At 40.6% G+C, this 25217-nt stretch overlaps 1 protein-coding gene across 2 annotated transcripts in view; it reads right to left on the bottom strand.

Moving 5' to 3' along the window:
* Positions 1-25217, bottom strand: part of GCLC (glutamate-cysteine ligase catalytic subunit) — a 32732-nt gene that overhangs the window by 5255 nt on the left and 2260 nt on the right. For both annotated transcript variants that reach the window (XM_419910.7, XM_046939753.1), the window contains exons 2-12: positions 13447-13559; positions 11927-12109; positions 9394-9507; positions 8638-8696; positions 8410-8546; positions 5558-5632; positions 4563-4679; positions 3687-3825; positions 3061-3173; positions 2283-2375; positions 1465-1569 (exon numbers count right to left, since the gene is read on the bottom strand). In XM_419910.7, coding sequence (XP_419910.4) covers positions 1465-1569; positions 2283-2375; positions 3061-3173; positions 3687-3825; positions 4563-4679; positions 5558-5632; positions 8410-8546; positions 8638-8696; positions 9394-9507; positions 11927-12109; positions 13447-13559 — 1248 coding nt within the window. The remainder of the gene's footprint in view (positions 1-1464; positions 1570-2282; positions 2376-3060; positions 3174-3686; positions 3826-4562; positions 4680-5557; positions 5633-8409; positions 8547-8637; positions 8697-9393; positions 9508-11926; positions 12110-13446; positions 13560-25217) is intronic.

Genomic DNA, 25217 nt, shown 5'->3' with positions numbered 1-25217 from the left:
TCACAGTCTGCCAAAAGCTTTCAGGATCTTCTTTAAGGTTACCCATAACACTGCAGGACAATTCCATTAAGCTAAGGGGGAGGTACCCTGGTTAGGTACCTCAGCTTCTCCTTCCCCTCTCCTCCAAATACAAGCAACAAAAAAGTAAGAACACAAGATACACATTATAACCACCTTAAAACAAATACCTAAGTAAGTTTATTTGAACTCCACAGTCTATTTTCCCTGTCAAACAGTGGAAACATGCCCTTTTTGAGTCTCAACACATTTCTGTGACAATGTTCTTTATCAGCATTTCTGTAGCCGCTTAACATTGTCGGGCACCACAGGAACTCCTATGCCACGAGCAAGCAGGCCTTCAGGGAAGCATTTTGTGTGGTGTTCACTAAACAAGCATGAAGCAGAAACAACCAAGAAGGAATACTATAATATCACGCGGCCACTGCTCACTGAGATACAGCAGCAGGACTGTAGAAGGAGCATGCAACTGAAATGAAGGCAATGGCTTGATGCATTTATTAAAAAAAAAAAGAAAGATGCATTTACAGAGCTCTTTCATTTAGCATATAAGCTTTATTACAGTTGCCACTTGTTCCTTACTCCTTTTTCAGAACTTGCCCTAGGATAGATGCCTGAAGTTTATTTCTCTGAATGCAAGATAAACTTACGTGGATATTTAAAGGAACTGGCCACTGGAATTGAACAGTAAAAACAACTTTAAGCGTGTGCTGGGAGAATAAATACAACACCAAATCTGGATTTTAAAATGTAGAAATTAAAAGGACTAAGTGGAGAAAAAAACAGGGAGGCATACATTTTTATGAGCTGCTGAAAATGTGGATCTTTGAGGGAAGGGGCAGCCTGTTCTAGTGGTTGGTGACCCTGCCCATGGCAGGTGGGGTGAAACAAGATGATCTTTGAGGCCCTTTTCAACCCAAGCCATTTTATGACTTTGTGATTCTATGAAATCAGATGTGTGGAAGAGTGAGGTTTGGGACCCTGAGAACAGCTTAATTTTGATATTTGTGTCAAAGCACCTTTCATAGATACTCCATTTTGGCTTTGTGTAACAAGAACACAGGTAAGGCGTGCCTATATTCTTACTGCTAAAAGTTGAAAGCTAAATTCACCTGCTATTAGAAGAAATAAACAATAGAAATAAAGACATTCGGTAAACAGTTTCTAAATAAGGGCCCATCGGCCATTTTTAAGGGAGTCATGAAACATCAGGAGGCAGCTAATAATATCCCTGCAAGCTTAACTCCATTAGATGGCAGTAAAATATCTGCAATTGCAGAACCTAAATTGAAGCAAATTTCTGGTCCAAATGAAAACTGACTGAAAGACATAAATGACAGCTCAATAAGTGCACTCACAGTAATTCCTCGATTGCAGAGGATAAAAATTAAACACGATGCAAATATTTTGCAATTAGCTCTAGTAAATCCCATCTTTCACACCTACCTTGGACAAAGGAATGAGAAAATCCAGTTTGTATGACAGAATCACTCGAGTTAGCAGTACCACAAACACAACATATGCAGAGTTTTCAAAGTCTGTTAACTGGACCTAGACGTGAAAGAATTAGAGATGGAATTACACTAGCGGGAACATGCCCACAGAAACAGATGGCTATCTGAGAGAGTTTAGAATGGTCTGACTCCAACTATTCACACTGACGTGTGTATTCATACACATTCTACTAGCAGAGACAGTGATGTATGTGCTGGAATGATCATGCCCTCAAGTGCACAACACAGTGTAAACACTTCAACACGTTCAACCCTTTAAACCAATGCCAAAGCGCACTTGTGTTGCAAAAGGCTGCCTAGTAAGCTGTGTCTTCAGGCTCTTTGTAATTAATGCATAATAGCTTTTAAATTCCTACTTAAGGGACTCAGCTCAGACAGCCATAAAATAAAAGCACTTGTGAAACACAAAACAGTGACAGTGGAATTGCTCAGTACCAATAAAAGTACTGGATAAGTAAGGTCCCTGGAAACTAAATGGGTCTTTGTTTGCAGAAGTTATAGCACAAGCCTAATTCCTTTCCCCGTCACCCCAAATCCATTAGCATGCTTTGCTGTGCTACAGTGGATTCTCCTGTCAGTTACATTCCACAGTTCATGTCTGATTAAACACTGCTGTCCACTTCATTTGCATCCAGCAACTCAGAGGGAAGAAAACACAAGGAACAAGGGTCTGATACCGAATGGCAGCACAGCTAGTACTTTTCCACTTAAAAGTAAACGGGTTTTTGCACAAGTTGACTCCCTCCTTACCTCCATAGGCCTGAATTCCACTCTCCATCCTATATCTGAATTTGGAGGGGGTGGTTTAAATCTCATTGTCTGCCAGTTTGTAGACTGAATATTCTGCAAAGCACAAGAAATTACCTGTTACAGTTAAGATATGCATCATTATATAAGATAATCAAAGCAAAATGAATTGTCTTAATAATTCCCCAAAAACAGCTCAAATTAACAAAGAAATACTTCCAAGTTGAGCGACAACTTTCTAAAAAGCATAATGTAACTACTCATCCTCTAAGCAACTATGCTACACTTTCTTATACTATTTTGTTTGAGGATTACATGAGATACTACGGTGAGCTGAGATTAAACAGGTCTTTTCCTAAGGGACTCATACATCCAAATGCAAAAATACATAAAGATACCGTACTATGATTACAAAATAATAGCTATGTTATACACATTTTCCAGAAGTTTGTGTAAGAGACACATGCATAAGAGATGTCATGCAAATGAGCTTTCAGGAAGTCATACAGAAAAGGCAATTACCCATATCGATTACACAGATAACTGCTTTGTGCCCTTTCAATTTTGTTGTGTTTAAAATAAAAAGTACGATCTAAGTAAATGATAAAACAGAAATATGTGCTTATAACTGCAAAGTCATATGCTAAAGAACTATCTGAAATGAAAAATTCAGGAAAAAGAGTATTCTTAGCCAATATAACCATCCTCCAACTAAGCAGTACTATAAAGAAAGAGAAATTTTACATATATATTTATTAAATTCCTCTAAATCAGACACAACCTCAAAATGGTCGGATTCATTTGCATCATCTAGATGTATTTTCTCCTCAAACAAAGTCAATGGGTCTCGAATAAACAAGTGTGCAATATGCTGTGCCAAAAGGTGGTCAATACCTACAAAATGAAAATTCAGAGAAACAATTCAAATGCAGCAAAGGAGGTTCTACGAAACGATTTGTTTTACATGAACCTAAAGTGAAAAAATCCAACTCTGTAATACTACCTCAACCCACCATATCCTGTTAAAGTCAAAACGATGATTTTGGAAAGGAAGGAAATGATTAAAGAGAAAAAAAGAACAAGGTCTTCTTTGGAAGTGGCAGTTGGATATTGGTGTGGCTGCCATTCTGTTTTCTGACGTGCCTCTGTACCACGTTTCCTAAAGCAGTTCTGTCTCTCCACAAAAGTAAAGATTAGTACACAATTCACTAAGCTTCTCATGCTGGAATTAGGGAGTTTCTAGAGCAAATATATATATATATTTCACTCTCTTATGATCACAGTGCATAGATACTTTCTGAAAATGAGTCACTCTCAGGGAATCACAATGATTGAAACAAAAACTAAAATATCCCCGCACACTGCAAGCACAATTCTAAACCTGCTCATAATGAAGCAATCACTTACCTTCCTTTATTAGGTGCTCGTAGATATCTTTGTCTATTGTCAAATCAATGTCATTGTATTTTTCACCACATTCAGATAGATAACTGTCTATGGAATCATATCTGGATTTACTGATTCTATAATGGTTGTTCTTCAGTGGCTATATAATTTAAGAATACAATATTTTAACAGCTTGTTAACAATGTTACCTAAGTTTTGCTCACTAATGACACTTATGTCAGAATTATTATGCTGTTTAAAAAACCCCTACAGTCTCAATTAAAATCATTCAAAGCATGAATCTTAAATGGAAACATTTTCCTGATGTAATCAACATTACCCCGACTATCTGGAAAGCATTATTATACCTATTTTAACACATACTGATGCAGTTTATTACACACACATTGCCAGGGACGGTCTTAAATTGGGTAGCTCAAGAAGTATTTCAAGTAGACTTTTTTCTTATTCTTACATTGTGCGTCCTGGATACCAATTAATGCTTACAGAAATTCCTGAAGTTCTGGCAATTGCTCTCTTCCAGTAGTATAAACTGGAGCTACATGACTGCTCAGCATCACCTGCTATTTACCTCAAACCAATTTCTGCCTTTTGGGCCTAAGCACAGAATGGAAAATTTAAACACGGACGATTTTAGCAAGCTGTGGAGGAGTAAAAGAGGAGTTTAACTGACATTCCATACCTAACTGAAAAGGTATTTGCTTCTGTAAGCTGTACAACCAACATGACTGCTTACGCAATCTCTTCTGTATTTACCACAACAACTGCAAATACCCCCATCAGGGACTCTGATGCCCACCAGCAGAATTTGGTATTAAAAGAAGTTTAACATTTTTCTCTGAAGAGAAGCAGATGCCTACTACCCATATCACTTACCTCTAGCCCCCGCTCTTCTCGCGTTCGATCATCTACAGATGCAGATATTACTCCCCAGCGACAATCAATATCGGACACATAGCCTCTGTAGAACGGAGATGCAGCGCTCAAGGCCATCTAAAAGAAAACAGCCTGACGTGAACACAGAAGTAAAAGCCAAGGAACCAAAAATAGTGCCTTAATCCCACAAGAAAGGGAAACTTGCTGGTCCGTAAGTACTTGAAGTGTACGTTTCAGTTTAGCATGCTGACAAAGCCCATACCACAAACTCTCTCAACACCTATCCCCATAAAATGCCTGGATTAAATGTCAGTAGTTCTGAAGTAGCACCTGATGCTCTCCATACTTACTACCTCAGCATTTAAGGAACAGAAAGTTGATGAAGTAGAAGAAATTTCGTAACAGGATCAGCAAGTATGGTGCTTCCACACTCATGAAGTTCACCCAGCAATCTTTTTGTTTTTGTTTGGCAGGCACTTCAGCAGCAAAGCTGCAATACATCTCACTCAGAGTAGGAGCTGTTCACCATCCGATATAGACCAATATTTATTTTACTATAATATTTGTTTCCACACGCTGACAAAGGGACAGATGTAAGTGAAACAGACCAAAGCCAAACATTTAGGAATTGCTTAAGGAGCGACTTCGGCTATTTTCCATGAAAAGCTTCCCGAAATGCATTTGTAGAAGTATTCAACAGAAGTATTTTTCATGTGTTTAGCAGGGGAAAGTTAGAGACATAAGCTCTGTGGTATCACATGCTTCTCTTTCAAGATTGTAACACACGCTCTGAAGTGACAGCTCAAATACATCCAACATATTTGGACATCAAATGAACGACACTGTTAATGTGATAGCATACTAAGAGAAATCAACAGTTTACCCAGAATATTAAATTTCTAGCTATCATTTAAGGTCTTAATTTGGATTTTATTTTGCACACGTGGTGGCTTTCATACAATGGGGATGTGATGTGACAGAAGTGCATTACTCACCACAATGGGACAGATTGTGGCTAGCTGATCATAGAGATATCTTGCTTCAGAAATGCTGCAAGCCTGGAATGTTACCTGATGGAGGAAGGACAGCAGCTATTATTGTTTCTATAACCTTAGTGCAAGCATAGTCTTCCTGGAATCAGAGCCTACGATACTGTAAAAGAATCTTAATATCAGAAGTTTATGTGTTTTTTCTTTCAAGATACTTGGACAAGCTTTTGCCTCACCTATCAGCAGCATTTGTATTACAAGCTTCCTTCCCCACGCTCCCCATGTTTATTAAAACACTTCAGATGACAACACTTCAGCTGTGAAGCCAGATACACAAACATTTGCCAGAACCAAAGACGACTGAATTAACATCTACAACACATGCGGGCTGCTAATGTGCATTCAGGAACCACACCGAGAACCTACTCACTTAAAACAACAGTGAGATGTAGATGTAAAATTTGCTTTATGCGACAGCTAATCCTGTTTCAATTCCTGTTTTAAAGAACTGCCTTCAGTATGCTTTTGTTCGATCCGCAACCAGAGAAAAATAAACTTTTTTGGTTTACTATAACTTTTTTTGAAAATACAGTTTTGCCTGCCTTGGAGGCCAGGACACAACAAAATGAAATATTATTTACCATTACTGATTTGGATCTGTACCACACAAGTTCCCAGAAACTATAATTTCTTTGCAATTTTGGTGAAATTTGCTCAGAGCAGCATCAAACACAAGATGTGCTTCCAGTAGATTTTGCTTCCCAGAGTTCTCAAATCACCACTTCACACTCTTGAAAAATGCAGAGAGGCACCGTCACCTCAATACTGTTAGGAGATGATCAGTACAGATAGAACAGATCAAAAGCCTGTTCCCTTCTGAGTGTACGCATTCCTCAATCACAGAGTAATTTAGGTTGGAATGGATTCTATCATGACATTATGCAACCTGCTTCAACTCTGAATCACCATCATTGTATACTGGCCTGAAGAACACCAGTTGAATACAATTATCCTCATGCACAGACCACCATTAAAAATTCCCACAAAAGACACAGATTCTTAACCTGCCACTGAAGCCCTCCCCACCTGTGAGCAAGTCTCAAAAAAAAAAAACCACAAGAGAACAAACCCCAGAGCAAAACAAAAACATCCAAAACCTCGTAGGCTCGGTGCACGAAGCCTGAACAAGGGCAGGAGCACAACACTGTGCCTTGTTGCTCACAGGGGACAGCGCCAATGCAAATGATCCCAACTGAGCTGATCAGGAGACTATTTCTGACCCTGAAAATATCTCAAGCCAAGTCGTATTCTCCGTGTGTAATGAGAAAAAGTTGAGAAGTCTACACTACAAACTACAGAAAATAGGCAGGGCGCACGTTTCCATCTACTTGGTTATAAGAAATTAACAGTTAACGCATAAGCAGCTGCTTACAGCACCCAACAACTTTGTTTTCATTCTCCTTTTGACAATAACAAGAGTACTGAATTTAGCCACTGATGATAAGCTTGCTGAAAAGCAAAACTGTGTTCTATAAACAGAGATTAACATTTTTTTTTTTTAAAGTTCAAACAGTGACTGAAAGTGAAGGCCAGATTTCTTTGTTGGTCTTGCATCATAAAAAGATCTGGTACAAAACAGGCTGCATATAATGTAATATTGCATGTGTTTACTTTACACACACTTCAGTATTTCATCATATTTTCCCTAGTTTACCTACAGCAACAAGTGATCATACTTAGCTGTTGTCCAAAACACTTAATCTGTTCATCTTTTTAACTCAGTCTCAAACAGAAGCGTTTTGAATGTGGTTATTTCTGCCAGTGCGGTGAAACAATAAGAGCTTGGAGAATTTCCTTTAATCCCCAGGAGACTGAACACAAGCCTCTTCCCCACCCTGCTTACAAGCTCCCAGTGCTGGCAACAGGCAGATTTTAACAACAGTCAAATACATCGTGGCTACCTGAGACATCATCCCCACCGGGTTACTGTGAAAGAGAAACATTAAAGCAAACGAACAAACAAAAAACAACAAAAAACCCCAGAATGAAAGAATTAAAGCACTAAGAAAATGACACTTGGATTTAAACTGGATACTTTAAGTCCAGCAGGTGAATAAAAACAGTAAAAAGAGGGAACGTAGTAAAAGGGGAAATGAAAGAAGCAGAATGTCTCTCATTAAACAGTAACAGGAGGCAGCTTCCCACATGGATTTGGTAGGCTCATGGTAGAAGCAGTGAGAAGGCAGCTTCTTGATAGGTAGCTAAAAAAAAATATGCATGAATGAGGAAATATGTATGCAGGAGTTAACACTGTTTGTAAAGAAACATATATAGGAGAGAGCTATTTATTTCTTAAAGGTGGTCCAATGACTTCTTGTCCTTCTTTGTTTTTACTGTTCTAAGAATTGGGAAAAGAGAAAACACAAGGTGAATAACCAAAAAGATGAAAACATTTCTACTAGACAGTTCAGTTTGCATTTCCACCAGGCTCTTTGGATACGCCTGAAGACAGAAGACAACAGAAGATCTTTCAGACTAAAAACGCTGGAGTTTCAGAAGGTCCTTGAATGAAATGTGGCCAGATCAATCAAACCCTTTCAGCAAAACATCAAATTACCATTAAATATTTGCAGAAAATAAACATAGTGCAGGCAAACAAACCTGGATTTTAAGAAGGCATTGTCACACATAAATCTGTTGTTTTACTTCCCCTTTTGCCACGCTGAAAATGCATCAACTATATTAAGCTACAGCAATGAGACATAAGGTAACTTAAAAAAAGCAAAAAAAAAAAAAAAAAAAGGAACAGTTTAGGAAAGATGACATTCAGTTACATCTCAAAAGTAGATGTGTATTACCTGAAGACAGCAGTTGCCCATTCCAAACCCCATAGCGTCCATATATATGAAGTCTGGCTTCGCTGCTTTTGCTGCTTCTCCATCATCATTAGGAAATGTTTCTATAAATGGTGATGGTGTATTCTTATCTTTAAAAACTGTGTGGAGAACACAGATATTCAGTAACCCAGAGTAACAGCCTGAACATTTAATTTGAAAAACAAGCAGCAATACATTGGATTTACTCACTTGGTACATTTATGACAACCTTCTCTCCTCTTCGGTGCCGAATGTTTCTGGTCAGTGTACTAAAAGAAGAATATATAGTTTCATAATTAATTTCTCATTAATATTCAAGATTTCAGGATATAAGCTTCCTGTTTGTTTTGAGCTTTTCCTCTGAGATCTTTCTTTCCCTGGTTTACAACAGACTATAAGAGACTCCAAATTGAATTTTTCTTCACTGAAGTCAGTCCTATTTTGAGGGACGTGATGGGCAGAAGTAATAGCTACTGACCTGAAGAAAACAAGGGTGAGTGAAAAGGCACTGCTTAGTATTACATGATTTGATCCTCCTAAGTCTCACCCTATAATCAAACCCCTTTCTGGACCATACAAGTTACTTGACACTCTGCTCCACTTAGGATGAAGCTGGCTAAGGTCAGTACACTGTGATGTTGCTGAAATAAAATGTACTGCAACATACCTGAGTAAGAGCTGGATTAACAGTGAGCAAAGTGGTTAACCACAGGATTTCTAACTGGAAACGACTTTGTAGAAACAAAAATCAACACCATTTGTCTGATAACGTCATGAAACTACTATATAAAATTTCTTGGGATTAACAGTTTAAGTCACTGACAAAAAACACATGCCATCACAACCATCTCTGTCCAAGACCCTGGGATACACGCAGCCACGTAGTTTTCTTTTGAAGGTATGCCTGTAATAATTCAGCAAAGAAAAACATCTGGCTTCCCATTCACACCCCCCAAATACTCTTACCTAAATCTAGGATGTTTATTGATGGCTTCATCTGGAAAGAAGAGGGATTTTGAAGCTCCTCCTTCCACTGGCGTTGGCTTATATTCCGGCAGCGTAAATCCGGGACACCCTAACCTATGTAATACAACAACGACAGTCCAAGTTGTTAAGAAAACAGACTGAATTTAAAAGTGTCAGATGACCTAAGATAAGGATTCTGGTATACAAAGGAATAAAAAGAGATTTTTAAAAACTTGTCAGAACAACTTGTGATCTTGGAACTTTGAAGAATCCTCTAAATGGGAGAAACAATAGTAAGCAATGAAAAGATACACCTACAAGGCATAAAATGCTGAGAGATGATCAAGAAAATCAAAACAAAGTCTTCTGCTATGAGGTATATATGCTATACCTCCCTGCAAGTTTAAGAACCATCTGAAACAAGAATAAGTAGCTTTTCAGTACAGCTGAGTCAAATAAAGTGAAGCTGTGTACAATTAATTCCTTCATACTGCATAGTAAATAAGATCAAGTTGGTATTACCCAGAAAGACTCCAATATGTGGCTATATAAAAACAGTTATAATCAAGCTACTCAAAATACCGGTGAATATGTTCATATTCCTGTAAAAATTACTTATGTTCAACACATATTTCACTACTGCTTTCTTCTTCTTATCTTAGTTATACGAGTTGTCCCACAATATTTAAGTCCAACTTTATCACTTACATGAAGAATCAGAAAGAACACTGTAATTGCAGCACTCCAGTCCAGGAAGAAAACAGTTTTCTGCTCCAGCAACAAGGGCTCACCAATTTAAAAACTGGGACAGTCAGTTAGCTTCTAAGTTAGCGTTGTTTTTGTTGCTGTTGTTTTAACATTTAAGCAATTTATTTTAACTGAATTAATCTGAACAAGCCTACTGTTGGTCTTTCCTCTAACGTCTTCTTTTGTTGCAGATGCATACATTTTTTCTATGTTATATGAACATCAACAGACGTATTTATATGCTACTGTAGAGGTTATAATAACAACAGAAAAAAATCTCAAAAGTTAGCAGGATTACAGTTAAACAGAGGCTTAGAATGGCAAGACAGCATAAGACAGTAATATGAAACTATAAAATCTAGGGAGAACAAACTCTGAAGGATGAAGCTAAGAATCATTCCAAACAGATCACATATAGACCACACATTTTGTTATTCACTGGCCTCCACTTTAGTCTTATGTATTGCTTCTACAATCATGTAAAAACGATCTGTATCTACAAGGTGATGAGTCCCTCCTTCTCCCTTTATTATTCGCAAGACTGGCTCTGAAATCTTTGTATACACTATTTACTGACATCGTCTTTTAATTACGTTGCAGGGCAAAATACAATTTTGTAACATACTGAACTACTACCAGACTATATATAAACTATCATTACTGTAGAGATGTCTAGTACAGTTCTCGAATAGAGGAAGTGTGTTTTATCAACAGAGTTCTTCAAGCAGAATACACGAGGGCATTTCGGTACCTGATACCTGCCACTAAGTTACATTCTGTGGTGTTCATACTCTCAGTAAGAATTCAGGGCCATTTCATCCTGTACTACACAAGAAACCAGGTGGTAAGCCCAAATGCTTCTATTCTAATGCAGAACTTCTTTCACTTCTAAAAACAACCAAACAAAAAAGAGCAGCTGACCAACCAATGAACCCCACTGTTTTAAGTGTAACTATTTTCATTCATTTGGCTGACCAGGCTGGTCAGAACTAACATACTAAATCCTCCCTTAGAATCGTGTTTGAAAGGAAGGTCACAAAGTACAGTTTCTCCGAGGCAATGAAATACATTCTGAATGCAGTTCACCAAGAGTCTCTTCACAATGAAAGACAAATAAAGAAATCTACCCTCTGAAAAGATGCAGGAAACTCAGGAGAGGTGCACTACTTTCTAGATACGGTAAATACAGGATTATAGAAGTTTTAAATCTTCATTTTGTAATGATAATCATCTTCCTTTTCCACTGTGCTCAAAGCCATAAAAGGAAGAATGTGTGTGCTTCAGTGAATAAGTAGTATGAAAAAACAGATCAGGTTATCCACATTTAACAAAACTGCTATTTATAAACATCAAAGCTTGGAAAATAAACAAAGAGAAACCTTTTGTATATGATTTGTCATATCAATTCAGTACCGCAGGCTACTCTACACACAATACTTTATGTTATGAATAATCAGATACTCTACTGCAAAATCATCATAAATTAGAAGCAACCTAAAAATGCAGAAGATGTTCATTTATTTCTGACTCGTGGCAATAAAAAGTTTTAGAAAACAAGACTGTTAATTGAGTCATGTTTTGCTCAGTTTAATTGTACAGCTTAGGATGTGGCTCTGGGCAGCCCTGTCTAGTGATTGGTGACCCTGCACATAGCAGGGGGGTTGAAACTAGATGATGATTGTGGTCCTTTTCAACCCAGGACATTCTATGATGTTATGAAAAAGCATTTAAGTAGAATAAGGAGGAAAGGAAATACAGCATTACACTTCTGAAACAGCAATCTCACCTTGGAAAAGATGTCACAGTGCAAACAGCCTCATTTTCTTTCAGCACAGAAGCGGCCTCTTGCCTCCTCTTCCTCATGTTGTCTTGAACAGTGTTGAATTCCGACATGGTTCCCCCATATGGCTGCCCAGGTGTGCCTTCAATCATATAGCTTCCATATTCTGGTCGCCAGAGTGTTGGGTGGCTTTAATACATAAAGAGCCTTATTTAAATATTTTTACAACTTTACAGAAGTTTACAGATTATTAGCATAAGTTTCAGACAAATGCAACTTGTAAGAAAAATCTTCCAAATCTGATTATTTGATAGAGTACCACAATGTACCTTCTGATGGTTCTCACCACTGGGAGACAGTTAAGAGAAATTAAGGCACAGGTTTTTTTTTTTTTTGCTAGAAAGTTTGTTGTATAATGCAGCAAGCAGAATTTGCTTATGTCATCTTGCAACCTCCTTCAGTATCTGTCTCAATCTTTTGTTTCCTGGGGTTTTAACTTGCCACAGCACAAAGCAAGGCAAGTTACGCCCTATTACTTCTTTCTGCTGCTAGTGGAAACCTGGTCAGATATCACGAATTTATCAGGTTAAGAAATGAAATGAAGTTTAATTACACCAGCAATCACCCTGAAAAACAGCTCGCTTTCTTGACAAACCACCCCACCTCCATGGAGGCCAAAGGCAGAGCAGCATTCCTCTGCTGTTCCTTCGCATAGCAAGCACAAAGATTTAAACATAGAGGTATTTCTTCTTGCAAGCATTCTAGTTCCTCTACTGGGAAGAAAAACGGGCAAGCCTTCCTGGATGACATAGGCTAAGGTGCCCAGCAAGAAGCAGACAGTCCTGGGGCACAAAGACCTTTCATCACCACAGCAGTTTTCCCAGCTTCCTCTAAGTGCTAGCTCTTTTCAGCCAAAACACTTCACTATCTCTGATCTCATTTCTCTGCTCAGGAAAGATTGATCTGTTGCCACCAATTAGAAGGCACGGCAGTACTATGGCTAGCTTAAGTGGGGATATGATCTAAGTACTGCTGCAAATTCCACAGGAGAGCAGAGGATGGGGAAGAACTGCCCTTTCATTTTCTGTCTATCTTCCTAAATCTATCAAAAATGGGACAGCGCTTCTAAAGATGACAGCTCCCTTACACAGACCTCATCTGCGCCTGCAGTCAGGGATACACTGAGAGCACACATACGCTTCACTGGGCAGGAAGCTCTGGTACGTCAGCACTCTCTACACACAGCCACAAAACCAGAGCAAGACAAAACAAATACCTAAAACTGAAACCTCTGTGTACTCATCATCATGTCCTTCGTTTCTACAAGGTCCAAAAGAAAAGGTGCATGGAAAACCTGCAGATGCACTCAAAATCTTTCACTTCCTGTATCCCACTGGAATCTGCAATTATCGATACCTGTGGCTTACAGTTTTACAGAAAGCAGACTTCAAGTTAAGTCAGTTGTACAAAATTCTGTACAGCATCACAAGAAGAGGAAGAAAAAATAACAGGAAACAGCTACTTACTTGGGGTTTATCTTCTCCCCCTTGTCTTGCAGCGTTTGAAGAACTTCTTCGCCACTCAGCACTAAGCGTACTTTCTTATTCTCATGGTCAAATTTTACTAACATGTACTCCACCTTGTAAATAATAAAAAGAAAATAAGCAGTTAGTGGTGGGGTTTTCTTCACACACAAACTCTCAGCGGCACATAATTTCAAGCATCAAGTATAAAGGGATGTCAAACGTCAGACTGAACTTAACAGAAGCTTAAAAAGCCCCACGGCTAACTATGAATATGGTAAACAACACCGGAGAGGATGGCTGCATGCTTATTTCATCTTAGATACACAACTGAAGTTTCTTGAAATTTGACTTCATTTTTTTTTCTGATCGCAGACATTTCACAGAAAGATTCTGAGTTGGTAAAGCAAACCCCATGCAAACCGCTAACCACAAACGTCTGTCACCCTACAGGTTAGTCTCTGCAGCTGATAAAAACAAAAACCTTCATTCTACAAACAGGACATCCATATATAGTTCCAACAAGTGACTGGTTATTAAGAGTGGTGCAGCAGAGCCTCACTTACACTTTGGGAAGCCCACAGTCGTAACAAACAGCATCAGGCTGCTATTAATGCACGCCAGCTCTTAGTATAGCACAGGGGCTTGCTTCAGCTTCCCTTTTACAGCCTTTATTCCCTCCCTGCCTTCCTGACCTCATCTCACTGTGCTTCAAGCCCCTATTCCTGGCCGCTCCCTCCACTCGCTCCTATGCCATGCCCATAGAGACCCAATCCCACAAGCTGCTGCAGAAAGCCATTCCAGTGCTGTGCCCCAGGCCTGAAGGAAACAGTTTGCCCAACAGATTGCCTGAAAGCTGCCAAACTCTGAACACTCTCATTTCACTTTCTAATCTTGATGCATGTTTGCTACCAAAACTCCTGTATGGACTTGTAGAGCGTTACCAAGCAGAGCACCTGACAGCTGTCTGGACACTGTAACCCTTCAACCCTTATTGACACAACTCTACTTCCTGACACTTATTTGGAAGGGGATGCTTTACTTGCCAAATAACATCAGAAGTCATAGATGGAAATGAATCACAGAGGTAATGGCTTCAGAAAGTCCTGGCTGGACCAGCACTGATATATACAACTCCCTGTGTTCACAGCTCTTAAACCTCTGCTCCAAGTCTTTCACAACTAATCTAATGCAAACATCCAGTTCTAGTTATAAATTCAGACTATACTTACACAGCTAGAATTTACCAGCATTTGCACTCAGTTATGATTTCTGACTATGCCTACAAAGGCACCCAGAGGTACCTTCTGAACAACTCCAGCTCAGTGCCAGGAGCTCAGATTCACACAGGACGCTGATTGTGAAGTGCCAGTGTACAAACTGGTAGCAACCTCTTTATACAGACAGGTCTGATGCATCTGGGAAAACAGTCTGGCAAAGCACAGGAAAGCCTGCAGAGTGTTTTCCTTCAAACTAAATGGATTTGTGAGCTTCGTAGTCTTTGGTTACTTTGGCATTCACGGAAGAGTTGTTTCTAGCTACAGTGACAATGAATGTAATGCTCTGCCAGGATTTATGATTAAATCTAAACCAGAATTATCTGAGAACGTCTGTAATTCTATAGAATCTGATTAGACACAAATCCTGGAGGGACTCACTGAGCAATTAGGTGAGTTCTCAATACTTTGTTAGATCAAATCTTAATCCCCTGAAGATAAATAATGATTTCTAGTTTGTGCAACACGGAGTTTCTCAGTGCAGCATGTCCTGTGGTTTGTGTGCGTTATGCCACAATAATCTACTCAAGATAAGAGAACAGCCAACCGGAATGCACTCAAGCATTGATTTATTATCTAGTGACACTTGACTCACGATTAGTGGCCATACAAAGGGACTCCTTTCACACTTCCTGGGTTGCTACCGTAGTCAACATCACCTCCTGCTTTGGAAAAGCTTCAGCCAACTTACCTTCACTCCTAACCTATCAGAGGTACTTACGTGCACAATCTAAGTTATAATATCCAGTCACAGACCTGTCTTTAAGCCTCCTGTGCTCCTGGCCTCCACACTGCCCTTATGGCACCTTTCAGGAGGGACTGAGAGCAGAAAAAGGGCGAAAGAATTGCAGCCGTATTTCAGAGACCCCAAAAGGCCAACATTTGTCCACTGTGTATAAATACATTCCTGCGATTAGCCTCCTATCTTAAAAAACCCTCTTGTAATTTAACTGCAATAATCTGGTAGCGCGAACACTGTCCTTCTCTACGAACTATATTACATACAGTTTAGAAGTGTCACAAGAGAAAATAAACCGAAAGAATGTAAAGAAGCATTAAGCCAAGAAGGCAGTAAGAAGGAAATCAAAATGTTTCATGATCTGAGTACAGTAGTGAATACATGCCATTTATGCATCTAGCTTTAGAAACAACTGCTACTCTTGCCTCCAGAAACACTGACTAAATCTTCAAAGCTGTTTTAACACACAGAAGATCTGCCATTAAAGTTAATGAGAAAGAAGAACTTCAGACAGCTGCCAACAATTAGAAGTTGCCCACAGAGAATCTTGCCAACAGACGGACTGACTGAATGGGCATTCTGAAAGAATTTAATTTAAGCTCATCAAAAGATTTAGCCTACAGCTAAAAAAGGGAAACAAATTCACAGTTCACACACTTTTACATTTAACTTGAACTCTTCATTCACAGACTTGGCATGTTTTTTATCCACAATGATGTTCAGAGAGTTGTGGCCAAGCTGAAAGCATCAGCACGCCTGTAAGTGGTTTGAGTCTGAAAGTCTCATGTGTGTTTCACCTCAAACTTACATTTTGACAAACTCCTGCAGTTCACTTTTCTCCCTACTCTTAACTAGCCTACCTAGCAAGCAGCAAAATACAGATTAGGTCAAATTACTAAGGTACGTAGCTAATATGCATTACTTAGGTCTGCTAGGGAAGCACACTCTGCTGCTGTAAGAAAAGCAGACACCACAGATTCATGCACTCAGGTGGTGTTCCTGCCCTAAAGCACAACACGTCTCTTCTCTCCATCTGGAACGCACAGTACGAGGGGGATAGCAGTGAAGTTGTGCACCTCCCTGCAGTAGGGTGCACAACACAGTTCCAATATGTAAAACCTTCTGACCAAGAAGGCTCTATTCAGCTTGCAGAAGTGCTGTGGACAGGTCACTGGGAAATAGAACAAGAAATTGGCCAGGAATATAGACAAGTGAAAGTGGTGAAATCCCTCCAGACACGCAGCTAAGCTAGAAAGAGGTTCAAATTCAAATAGTAAATAATTCTCCAATAAATAAATTAATTCAAGTATAAAAGATCTACCCTTGAGCCAAGATAAAGAAAAAACATCCCTTATTAGCTTCCTTCAACCACTACCTTGCAGCACACTGCAACTACAGAACGTGTCCACACCAGTTCCACCCTGTTATTTTCTAGAGTGGAGACCTTCACGACTGCAGAACAGAGTCAGAGAACACCCCGAGTTATAAGGGATCCACAAGGATCACTGAATCCAGCTCCTGGCTCCACAAAGGACCACACAGAATTCAAACCGTGTCTGAGAGCACTGCGTAAACACTTGTTGAGCTCAGCAGCCTGTTCCATGCCCACTGTCCTCCGGTGAAAAACCATTCCCTTACGCCCAATCTGATCCTCCCCTGATAGCTCCATGTCGTTCCCTAGGGCCACTGCTGCCAGCAGAGAGCAGAGCTCAGCACTTCCCCTCTGCGCCCTGTAAAGAGATGCAGCTGCTACGATGCTTCCCCCACACGCTCCCTGCTCTGAACACACTAAGGGGCCTCTATGCCCCTCATACATCTTGTCCTCCAGACCCTTCACCATCTTCACAGCCCTCCTTCTGACACTGTCAAACAGTTTTATGTTCTTCTCCATTGTGGCATCTAAAGCCCCCACAGTGCTGGAGGTGAGACAGCCCAGAAGGACAGCTCCACCCCTCACCTGGTGGCCATGCGAGGCCTACGGCATTTTGCCGTCAGGACGTTCCTAGAACAGCACTGCTTCATTTGTCAGGTTTACTTCTTACAGTTGCCTACTGGAGAAATGTTAAGACTTTTCAAAGTTCTTTCATGTCGCCTCTGTAAATATGACTGTAGGCAAGACTGTGAACCAGCCTTGGCTGGGAAGAAGCCAAACCTCTCTACACAAGAAGCCAAATAGCTGCTACTGGACTTGCCCAGCAGCACTGCCAAAGCTAATTGTTTTTTGGAAATGGGCAAACATGTCTAAAACTGTGTGTGAATGCTACAGTTCATGTACTTTTATTTTATTAATTACATATATTCTTTCTTCACAAAGCACAGAACTTCAGTTTTAAGACACATCAGCCAAGCAAAGTTTCAGTAGCAGTCCACAGAAGCCAGAACTTGAATTGATGCATGTCCAACGAGTATCAGTGTACAAACACTTGCCTTGGCAGGAGCCAATTTTCCACTATCAGTCCCCTTCCCAGCGCACTCAACGTAATACTGTAATGCTAAGTACACTAGGAGCAACGTCTGGTTGATATTCGAGTGCCGAAGTTCTGCTCCAGAGCGTTAGACAGACGCTTTTAATGCACAATGTATCTGCCACGAGGAGTTTCCGTATATAAATACGCACAGAAGCATCCAGACTTGCATGCTGGTAAACTCAGAAATAAGGTGCTGAAGAGGCTAAGATAATACAACAGTGGGAAATAATTTTGAAAGAATCATGTGAAAAGGAGCTGATTTTGAGAGGAAAGTGTAAGTTTGCATGCTCTGTGCCTTGCTCTTGAAAAACAACCTCTGCATTCACCTTTTCCCTGGGCTTCTCTACCCACGTTAATAAACTGACAAAGATGTCATGGGAGACACAGAAGAGCCTGGGATGACTCACAGACCAGCACTCTTCCTCGAAGACAACCTTACTGATGTTTTCTTCCCCAGCAGTGCCTTCACTGGGCAGCCACTGCCACAAGTATTTGGAGCAATTACTTGAGTCACCTTAACAGCAGTTGAGTAGCTGCCCCTGGATTCACGCTTCCCCCTTGGCCTGCAGCTTAAAAAACAAAAAAGCAATCTCTTCCTGAGCACCAAACAAGGTCTCCAGGCTTTTGTTTACTGTTCCCAGAAGCCACAAAACCATTTACAATCTTTTCATGTAGTATGCCTCACATATTTATGTACACATTTAAAGTTAACCTTTCTTCTCAATAGCCCCAAACAAACAAAAACCCGAGCTCATTTCACTAGTTATTAAGCTCCACTGGGGCAAAAGATGCAATTCTTTACAACGTTTATTGGTCACTTAATGCGTCATTAAAATGCCACATTTCATTAAAATGACCATTACAGAAGAACAAGGTTTTAATAATCTGACTGCCCATTAAAAGCTCTACCTCAGGTCTACAGCATTAACATGGCAAAAGCAGAATTTTCTGTCAGTACTTGTGATGCATGCAATGTTTTTTTTTAATATGGTTAACTTTCTCACCACTGCTGTCATAAAACATTGAGTCACAGTAATAAGCAGCTCATAACATACACTTAATGAAAGGTTTGCAGGCCCACAAAGGAGAGTCCACGTCCTGAGGGAGAGAACTTGGGAGGAAACCAACTGTGGCATCGCAGATGAAGCCGGTCCCCCCATTTCTCATCAGCAAGCCCTGAGATCACTCACTGGCACGATGCAGAGCAATTCCAGGTTCATACGACTGCAATCCCTGTTTCCTGCCATTAAAATATCTTTTATTTTTTAAGTCTGTTACTCAAATGTAGTTCCCAAAATGCTTAATTTTGATCAAGCACCCTTGGAGCAGCTAATCCAATAAACGGCCTGCAACTCTACATGAAATCAACCTACAGCAATTGTGCTCTTCAAGAACAGTAACAAAAAACCCAGCGTCGCTCATGTTTATTACACTGAGAGTGAATACAAAGCTGAAGCACTTCTGTACCACACAAAAGCTGAAGACACAGAGGCAGACGCAGCTGCAGAAAACGAAGAGGCAACACAGCCCTAGCGAAGGCTTCTTGCCAGCTCCCCTCCCACTTGTTGACATCAGGTTTGCATATCTTTTTTTTGCACGTGATTCAACGCGATAAGAGGATGTCCTGTGCAGCACATACTAGGAAGCTGAGCTACTCCAAACTCTATCTAGAGGTTGTAACTATTTGCATGCCTCCCCAGTACGCGATGTGGGCACATCAGAGAACAAAGCATCTCCTCTTCACTCGCTGAACTGGGTCACAGCTGAGGTAACACTATAAAAGACGAAGGTGACGTTCATTTCACATTTCTCTATCAAAGACAAATTTAAGATACTCATGAATTTTTAGATTTAAAACAAAAAAGCACAAGTCTTCCTGGCACAGTTGTATTTTCTAATTCACCCAGGCTAGAAATTGTTGTAGACTAGTAATAAATCATTTCTTCAACTTAAACAAGATGCTGCAAGCTTCTACACTGCCTTTAGTATCACAAAGCAAGAGAGAAAAAAGACAAAGAAAACCCCTTTCCTGTACTCATCCTTTCTGCTCAGCCCTTCCAATACTATTAACTGAGATAACACCTCTGCACAGCGAGAAGAACAAGTCTGTGGCAAGAGAGGAATTATCCTGAAACAATAGATGGTAATTCCATGAAAAGATGATGGCAATTCATTTGACATCCACACAAGGCAGGAAGTTCACCGTGAACAGAATATTTCTCTATCCGAAACATACACAGGCAGCAGACAATTAAAACTCCTTTTACTTAAATAGGTGATTGTGGAGGAGGAAATCAATGCATACCACGGGGCCTGGCCACTAATTGTTATAAATTATGGCTTGTTTAGGAAAGACTGAAAAAAGAAAAAAGCCCTCTGAAACATTTTCCATGAACTGCAGAATTAGCTTTAGAAAAAGCATCCAACTATAAACTATCTGCTAAAACACTCAGTATATCTCAGCCAAATACCTGTAGGATTAGACTAATAAACTTTATGGAAGCAATTCCAAACCTATAGAGACAGTTGAAATAAAGAGAACTGAAAGCATAATGTGAGGCAAAGGACTTGTACCTGTATTTTCACTTTCTAAAATGGAAAGAATGGAGAACCACTTTTGCTTTCCTAAAAGTCTAGAGTAAAGAAATACCAGGATGTACAAGTCTTCATATCCGTGCTTTTTGTTTTGCTATTTTTCTGCAGCAGCAGTTAGGGGCAGCTGCTCAAATCCCAGCACATAACCCCTTCTGGGATCTCTGGAGCTAAACTTCCCTCAGACCTGTGTTCTCTCTCCAAATCTAAGCTTCCACATATTTCTTCAGCCTAACAGCTCAAGCCTTCTGAATATTAGGTATCTTGCATTTCTCTTCCTGTTTCTTTGCTCGTCTCTTCTGCAGTCACATCTGTTTCAGCCTGAGGAGGTAATGCAGGCAAGGCCACCACAGCAAATGCCAGCTATAAAGAAAGTTACACACAGCAATTTCTACAGAAAGAACCACCAGAGCCATTTTCCATGGTGTCTGTAGAACGCTGCAGATACGTACCGTGTTTTATAAGGAAACAGATGAGCACCTACCACACACAGGGAGTCTGAGGGAAGGTGCACACTACTTCCAGCAGGACTGCACAGAGCTGTGAGCTCTGCACTGCTGCGTTCTCAATGCACCCAACTACAGCGGCTCGCAGGTCAGTGCTGCTGCACTACAGCTTGAGCAAGTCTTGCTATTTGCTCACAGAAGAACTGAGGAGGAAGCAGCTGAAGCAAATAATTAATCATCAAGGATGTTAACAGCTATAGATGTGATACAAGGATTAAAGCAGGGCAGAAATGTAGTTTCACAACTGTCAGCCAAAGTATTCAGGGAAAGAATAAACAAGACAACTCTTCAAGGGCACCTACCTTGTTCAAATGAAGATTTAAGGAGATATACTTGCATTCATTAGTGTATTCATACACTCAGAGATTTCAATCAGCGGCAGCTGATGCATTAAAACCACACCCCAGGAACACTACTCTAATAAACAGCAAGTGCAGCTATGAAAATATAAAGGAAACACAACTGCCTGTAAACAACTAATGCCACTGTCCCTTTATTTAGTCTAAGCTCAGAGGGAAAGTATGAACAGGCAGACATGTGACATATAACCCAATCATTCATGAGTGCTGCTTTTCCTCACGTGGCAAGCAGGCAAGCACATTGATTAAGACAACTACCATTCAGATGCATCCAGACATGCTGCATCTGGCAGGGGGCCATCATGAGGAATTTCTGCATGAGAGAAATTCAAAAATGCATTGTTTGGGGAGTTTTGCAGGGGGGAGTAGGGAGGGAGACTACAAGTGATTGTCTTAAAGCAACATGAGCTCCGTTAATGTTAAATGTTAAAAAAATAAAACTTTTTAAAGACAATAATACAGTAGTGCTATTGCTAGCACAAGAGTTCCATGAAAAGCTTTCCAAGCAATTTCTGCAGGGCATTTTGAACAAAAAGAGACTGCGAGCTCCTCACATTGAGACTTGGCTACTTGTTCTTCTGTTTTTCTTAAAAGGAATAGCTATTACTGATAGCCAGGAAAATACAAAAGCAACTTATTGCTCTTCTGTTTTATTTATAACACGTACAGTAAAAAGCTAATTAGAAAGTTTCATCTGAATGTTGAAGAAACCCCATGAGCCACCTGAAAATTGTCTAAGTGGTTTGGACAGAGGGATGGACATCTTGCAGTATGTGGAGTTTTTGAATAAAAGCCTTAAGAAACTGCCTACTCTTGTCATCCACTTAAGTGTGCATCTTAGATTTAAAGCTACTGTGTGGCACCCTATGCCACAGGATACGTAAGCTTTGTCCTTTTAAGCTAATTGCTTTACATCTGCTGCTTTTCCGTTCCATTAGCTTACCCACTGGTGGATGACGGGTTGGCCATGAGCCAGCAGTGTGCCCTGGGGGCCAAGAAGGCCAATGGGATCCTGGGGTGCATTAAAAGGAGTGCGGCCAGCAGGTCAAGAGAGGTGATCCTCTCCCCCTCTACTATGCCTGGTGAGGCCTCACCTGGAATACTGTGTCCAGTTCTGGACTCCCCGATACAAAAAAATAGGGATCTTCTGGAGAGAGTCCAGCAAAGGGCCACAAAGATGATAAAGGGCCAGGAGCATCTCCCTATGAGGAAAGGCTGAGTGACCCGGGTCTGTTCAGTCTTGAGAAAAGATGACTCAGAGGGCATTTTATTAATGTTTATAAACATCTGAAGTGTAAGACTCAAAGGGACGTGGCCAACCTCTTTTCAGTAGTCTGTGGGGACAGGACAAGGGGAGATAGCCATAAACTGGAGCATAGGAAATTTTGCACCAATATGCAAAGGAACTTCTTCACAGTGATGGTGACAGAACACTGAACAGGCTGCCCAGGGAAGTGGTGGACTCTCCTTCTCTGGAGATATTCAAGACCCACCAGGACACCTACCCGTGCAGCCTGCTGTAGGAGGCCTGCTTTGCAGGGGGGTTGGACTCCATGACCTCCAGAGGTGCCTTCCAGCCCCTGCCATTCTGTGATTCTGTGAAACTTGAATGCTTTTTCTTTATGTCACAATGCTCTCAGAATCTAATTCTTATTTTACCAAAATTTTCTTTTATCTGTACCTGAATACCTCCTTGCACGTCTCTCACTAGGCCTCTACAGTCTTTTAGAGAAGTGGTGACCAAAACCTCAGCTGCGTTTTTCAGAGACAGGACCTATACTTACTTCATACAGCAGGTGAGCTAGATTAATCATTGTTAAAGAACGCCCTAGACTTTGTCTCTCGTTTTAAATAAGTAACAAACATTAAAACAGGAGCCTCAAACCATGTGCATCTGAGACCAAATTCATTTCCTTCAGTTGTAGCGATTACTTTACCAGCCTGAAATTCTGTAAGCTGTGGTGCAGTGTCACTGATCCCAGCGCTGTGCTGTTCCTGTCTGGAAAAAACAAAGGCCATGAACTGCAGCGAGACATTAATACTGTAGCTGGGTCCTCGAGAAGAATTATTCAAAAGAACGAGGAGTTCTTTTCACAGCCCAGGCTTTTACCAGGAAGAAGGAGAAAACTTTAAGAGATCTTCTCCTCAGAAGTAACACCCGTGGGTCACTTTGCCAAGAACCCTCTGACTTCTCTTCCAGCACCTTCTGAGAAAAGACGTTTTGCTGCTTCCACTAAGGAGTGCTGAGTAGAAAATGTAAATTGAGAATGGGAATGAACAAGGTATAATTTAAAGACTAAATCAAAAGTAAAAATAGGGAAAGAAAGTAGACCAAAAGGATGCAAAAAAAAAAAAAAGACTGAGAAAGCGACATTATGTAGGAAACAAAAAAAAGCTGTAACACAAAGTAGTCAGGAAGACCACCACCTGCAAGCAGTCTGCCAGCACATTTCATAGCCTCTCATAAAATTCAGCACCAAACACAGTAAAATTCACGTGTTTAAAGTAAGTCCCTCTCAGCACAAAGACAACAACTGAAGATGCACAGTGCATTGTATGGCCTAACACTGACAGCAGCAAAACTCACACAATGAAGAGATCGTTATGTCCAACTTCATTAAGCGAGGCAAGTCAGAGTGCCATCTAACTTACGTGTACTTCCAAATAAAACCACCATGTTTTGCTCACCCTTGCTCTCAGCAGCTTTTCTTCTGAGGGGATATCCCTCTGAACACCTTCATGTACTCTTTACAGTTTTTTGCCCCTCCAACTTCCCTTTTCCAGCTCTTCCTGCTTGCATCATTTTCCCAGCCCAGACAGGCATTCAGCCTGCAGAACATCGACCTGTCCCATTCAGGGATGAAACAGATGGCAAGAAAACTTGAATTATCACACCTAAGTACTAATGGATGTGCACCCACTTATGCAGATCTGCATGCGATGCTGTTACTCAGTACACACACGCCCGCGCAGCACAAAGTGATGGAACTGAACGTAGCCAAGAGCCGCTCATTCCACTTGTCTGATCTGAACGTCCACATTAAGCTGCAAAGTGAAATTTAAGCAACAGCTGTCAGCTAGAGGAATGCAAACAGCAGAGCAGAGGCGCTGCACAGCACAGCAGCACCAGCACACAAGACAGCTTTCAGCAGGAAAGGTGGGAAGCAATGGAGTTAGGTTCTGCCTTACTCTCAAAGAAACTTTTTAAACCCTTGAGACCACCACCATCTTCCAAGCAGCACAATCCAGTTGTTTCACCGAGTGCCTGCTACCTCTGCTAACACACAGTAATTAAAAGGTGGAGGTTTTTACATTTGCTGCACACAGAAAAAAAAATATCAAATGACTTCCCTGGAAACACACGGTTAAGCATGCATTGTTGTTGGGGAGAAAAGGAAGAAAACCTCAGGAGAATGTGAGGCAAGATCATAAAGAGAGGTTTAATGACGGGTAATGAGACAGTTCAATGCTTTGTATTTTCCACAGCCAGGAGATGCCAAGCATAAATAGGGAGTTATAAAGTAGATGAAGCAGAAGGGTCATTAAGGGACAAAGGACACTTACCTGCAAACACAGCTTCAAAGAGATGGTTAGAAAGATTTTTTTTAAAAAACAAGTCTTATTCCACAGTCTTATTTTGTGTCTACAAACACAAAAACTTCTTGGTTGTAGAAAACAAAGCCCCCAGAAAACAGCCCGCAAAAAGCCAAGATCGGTTCAGCAGAGCCCTTGGCTCTCCTAACACTGCAAGCAAGAAGGTGGCTGTCTCAGAGGCAGCAGAGCCAATGCTTTGACCACTCCAGTTCTGTAGTCAGGGTACAGAGTAGCAGTAG

The sequence above is a fragment of the Gallus gallus genome, chromosome 3, assembly GCF_016699485.2.
Source record: "Gallus gallus isolate bGalGal1 chromosome 3, bGalGal1.mat.broiler.GRCg7b, whole genome shotgun sequence".
NCBI lineage: Eukaryota > Metazoa > Chordata > Aves > Galliformes > Phasianidae > Gallus > Gallus gallus.
This window is presented reverse-complemented; position numbering and strand designations above follow the sequence as displayed.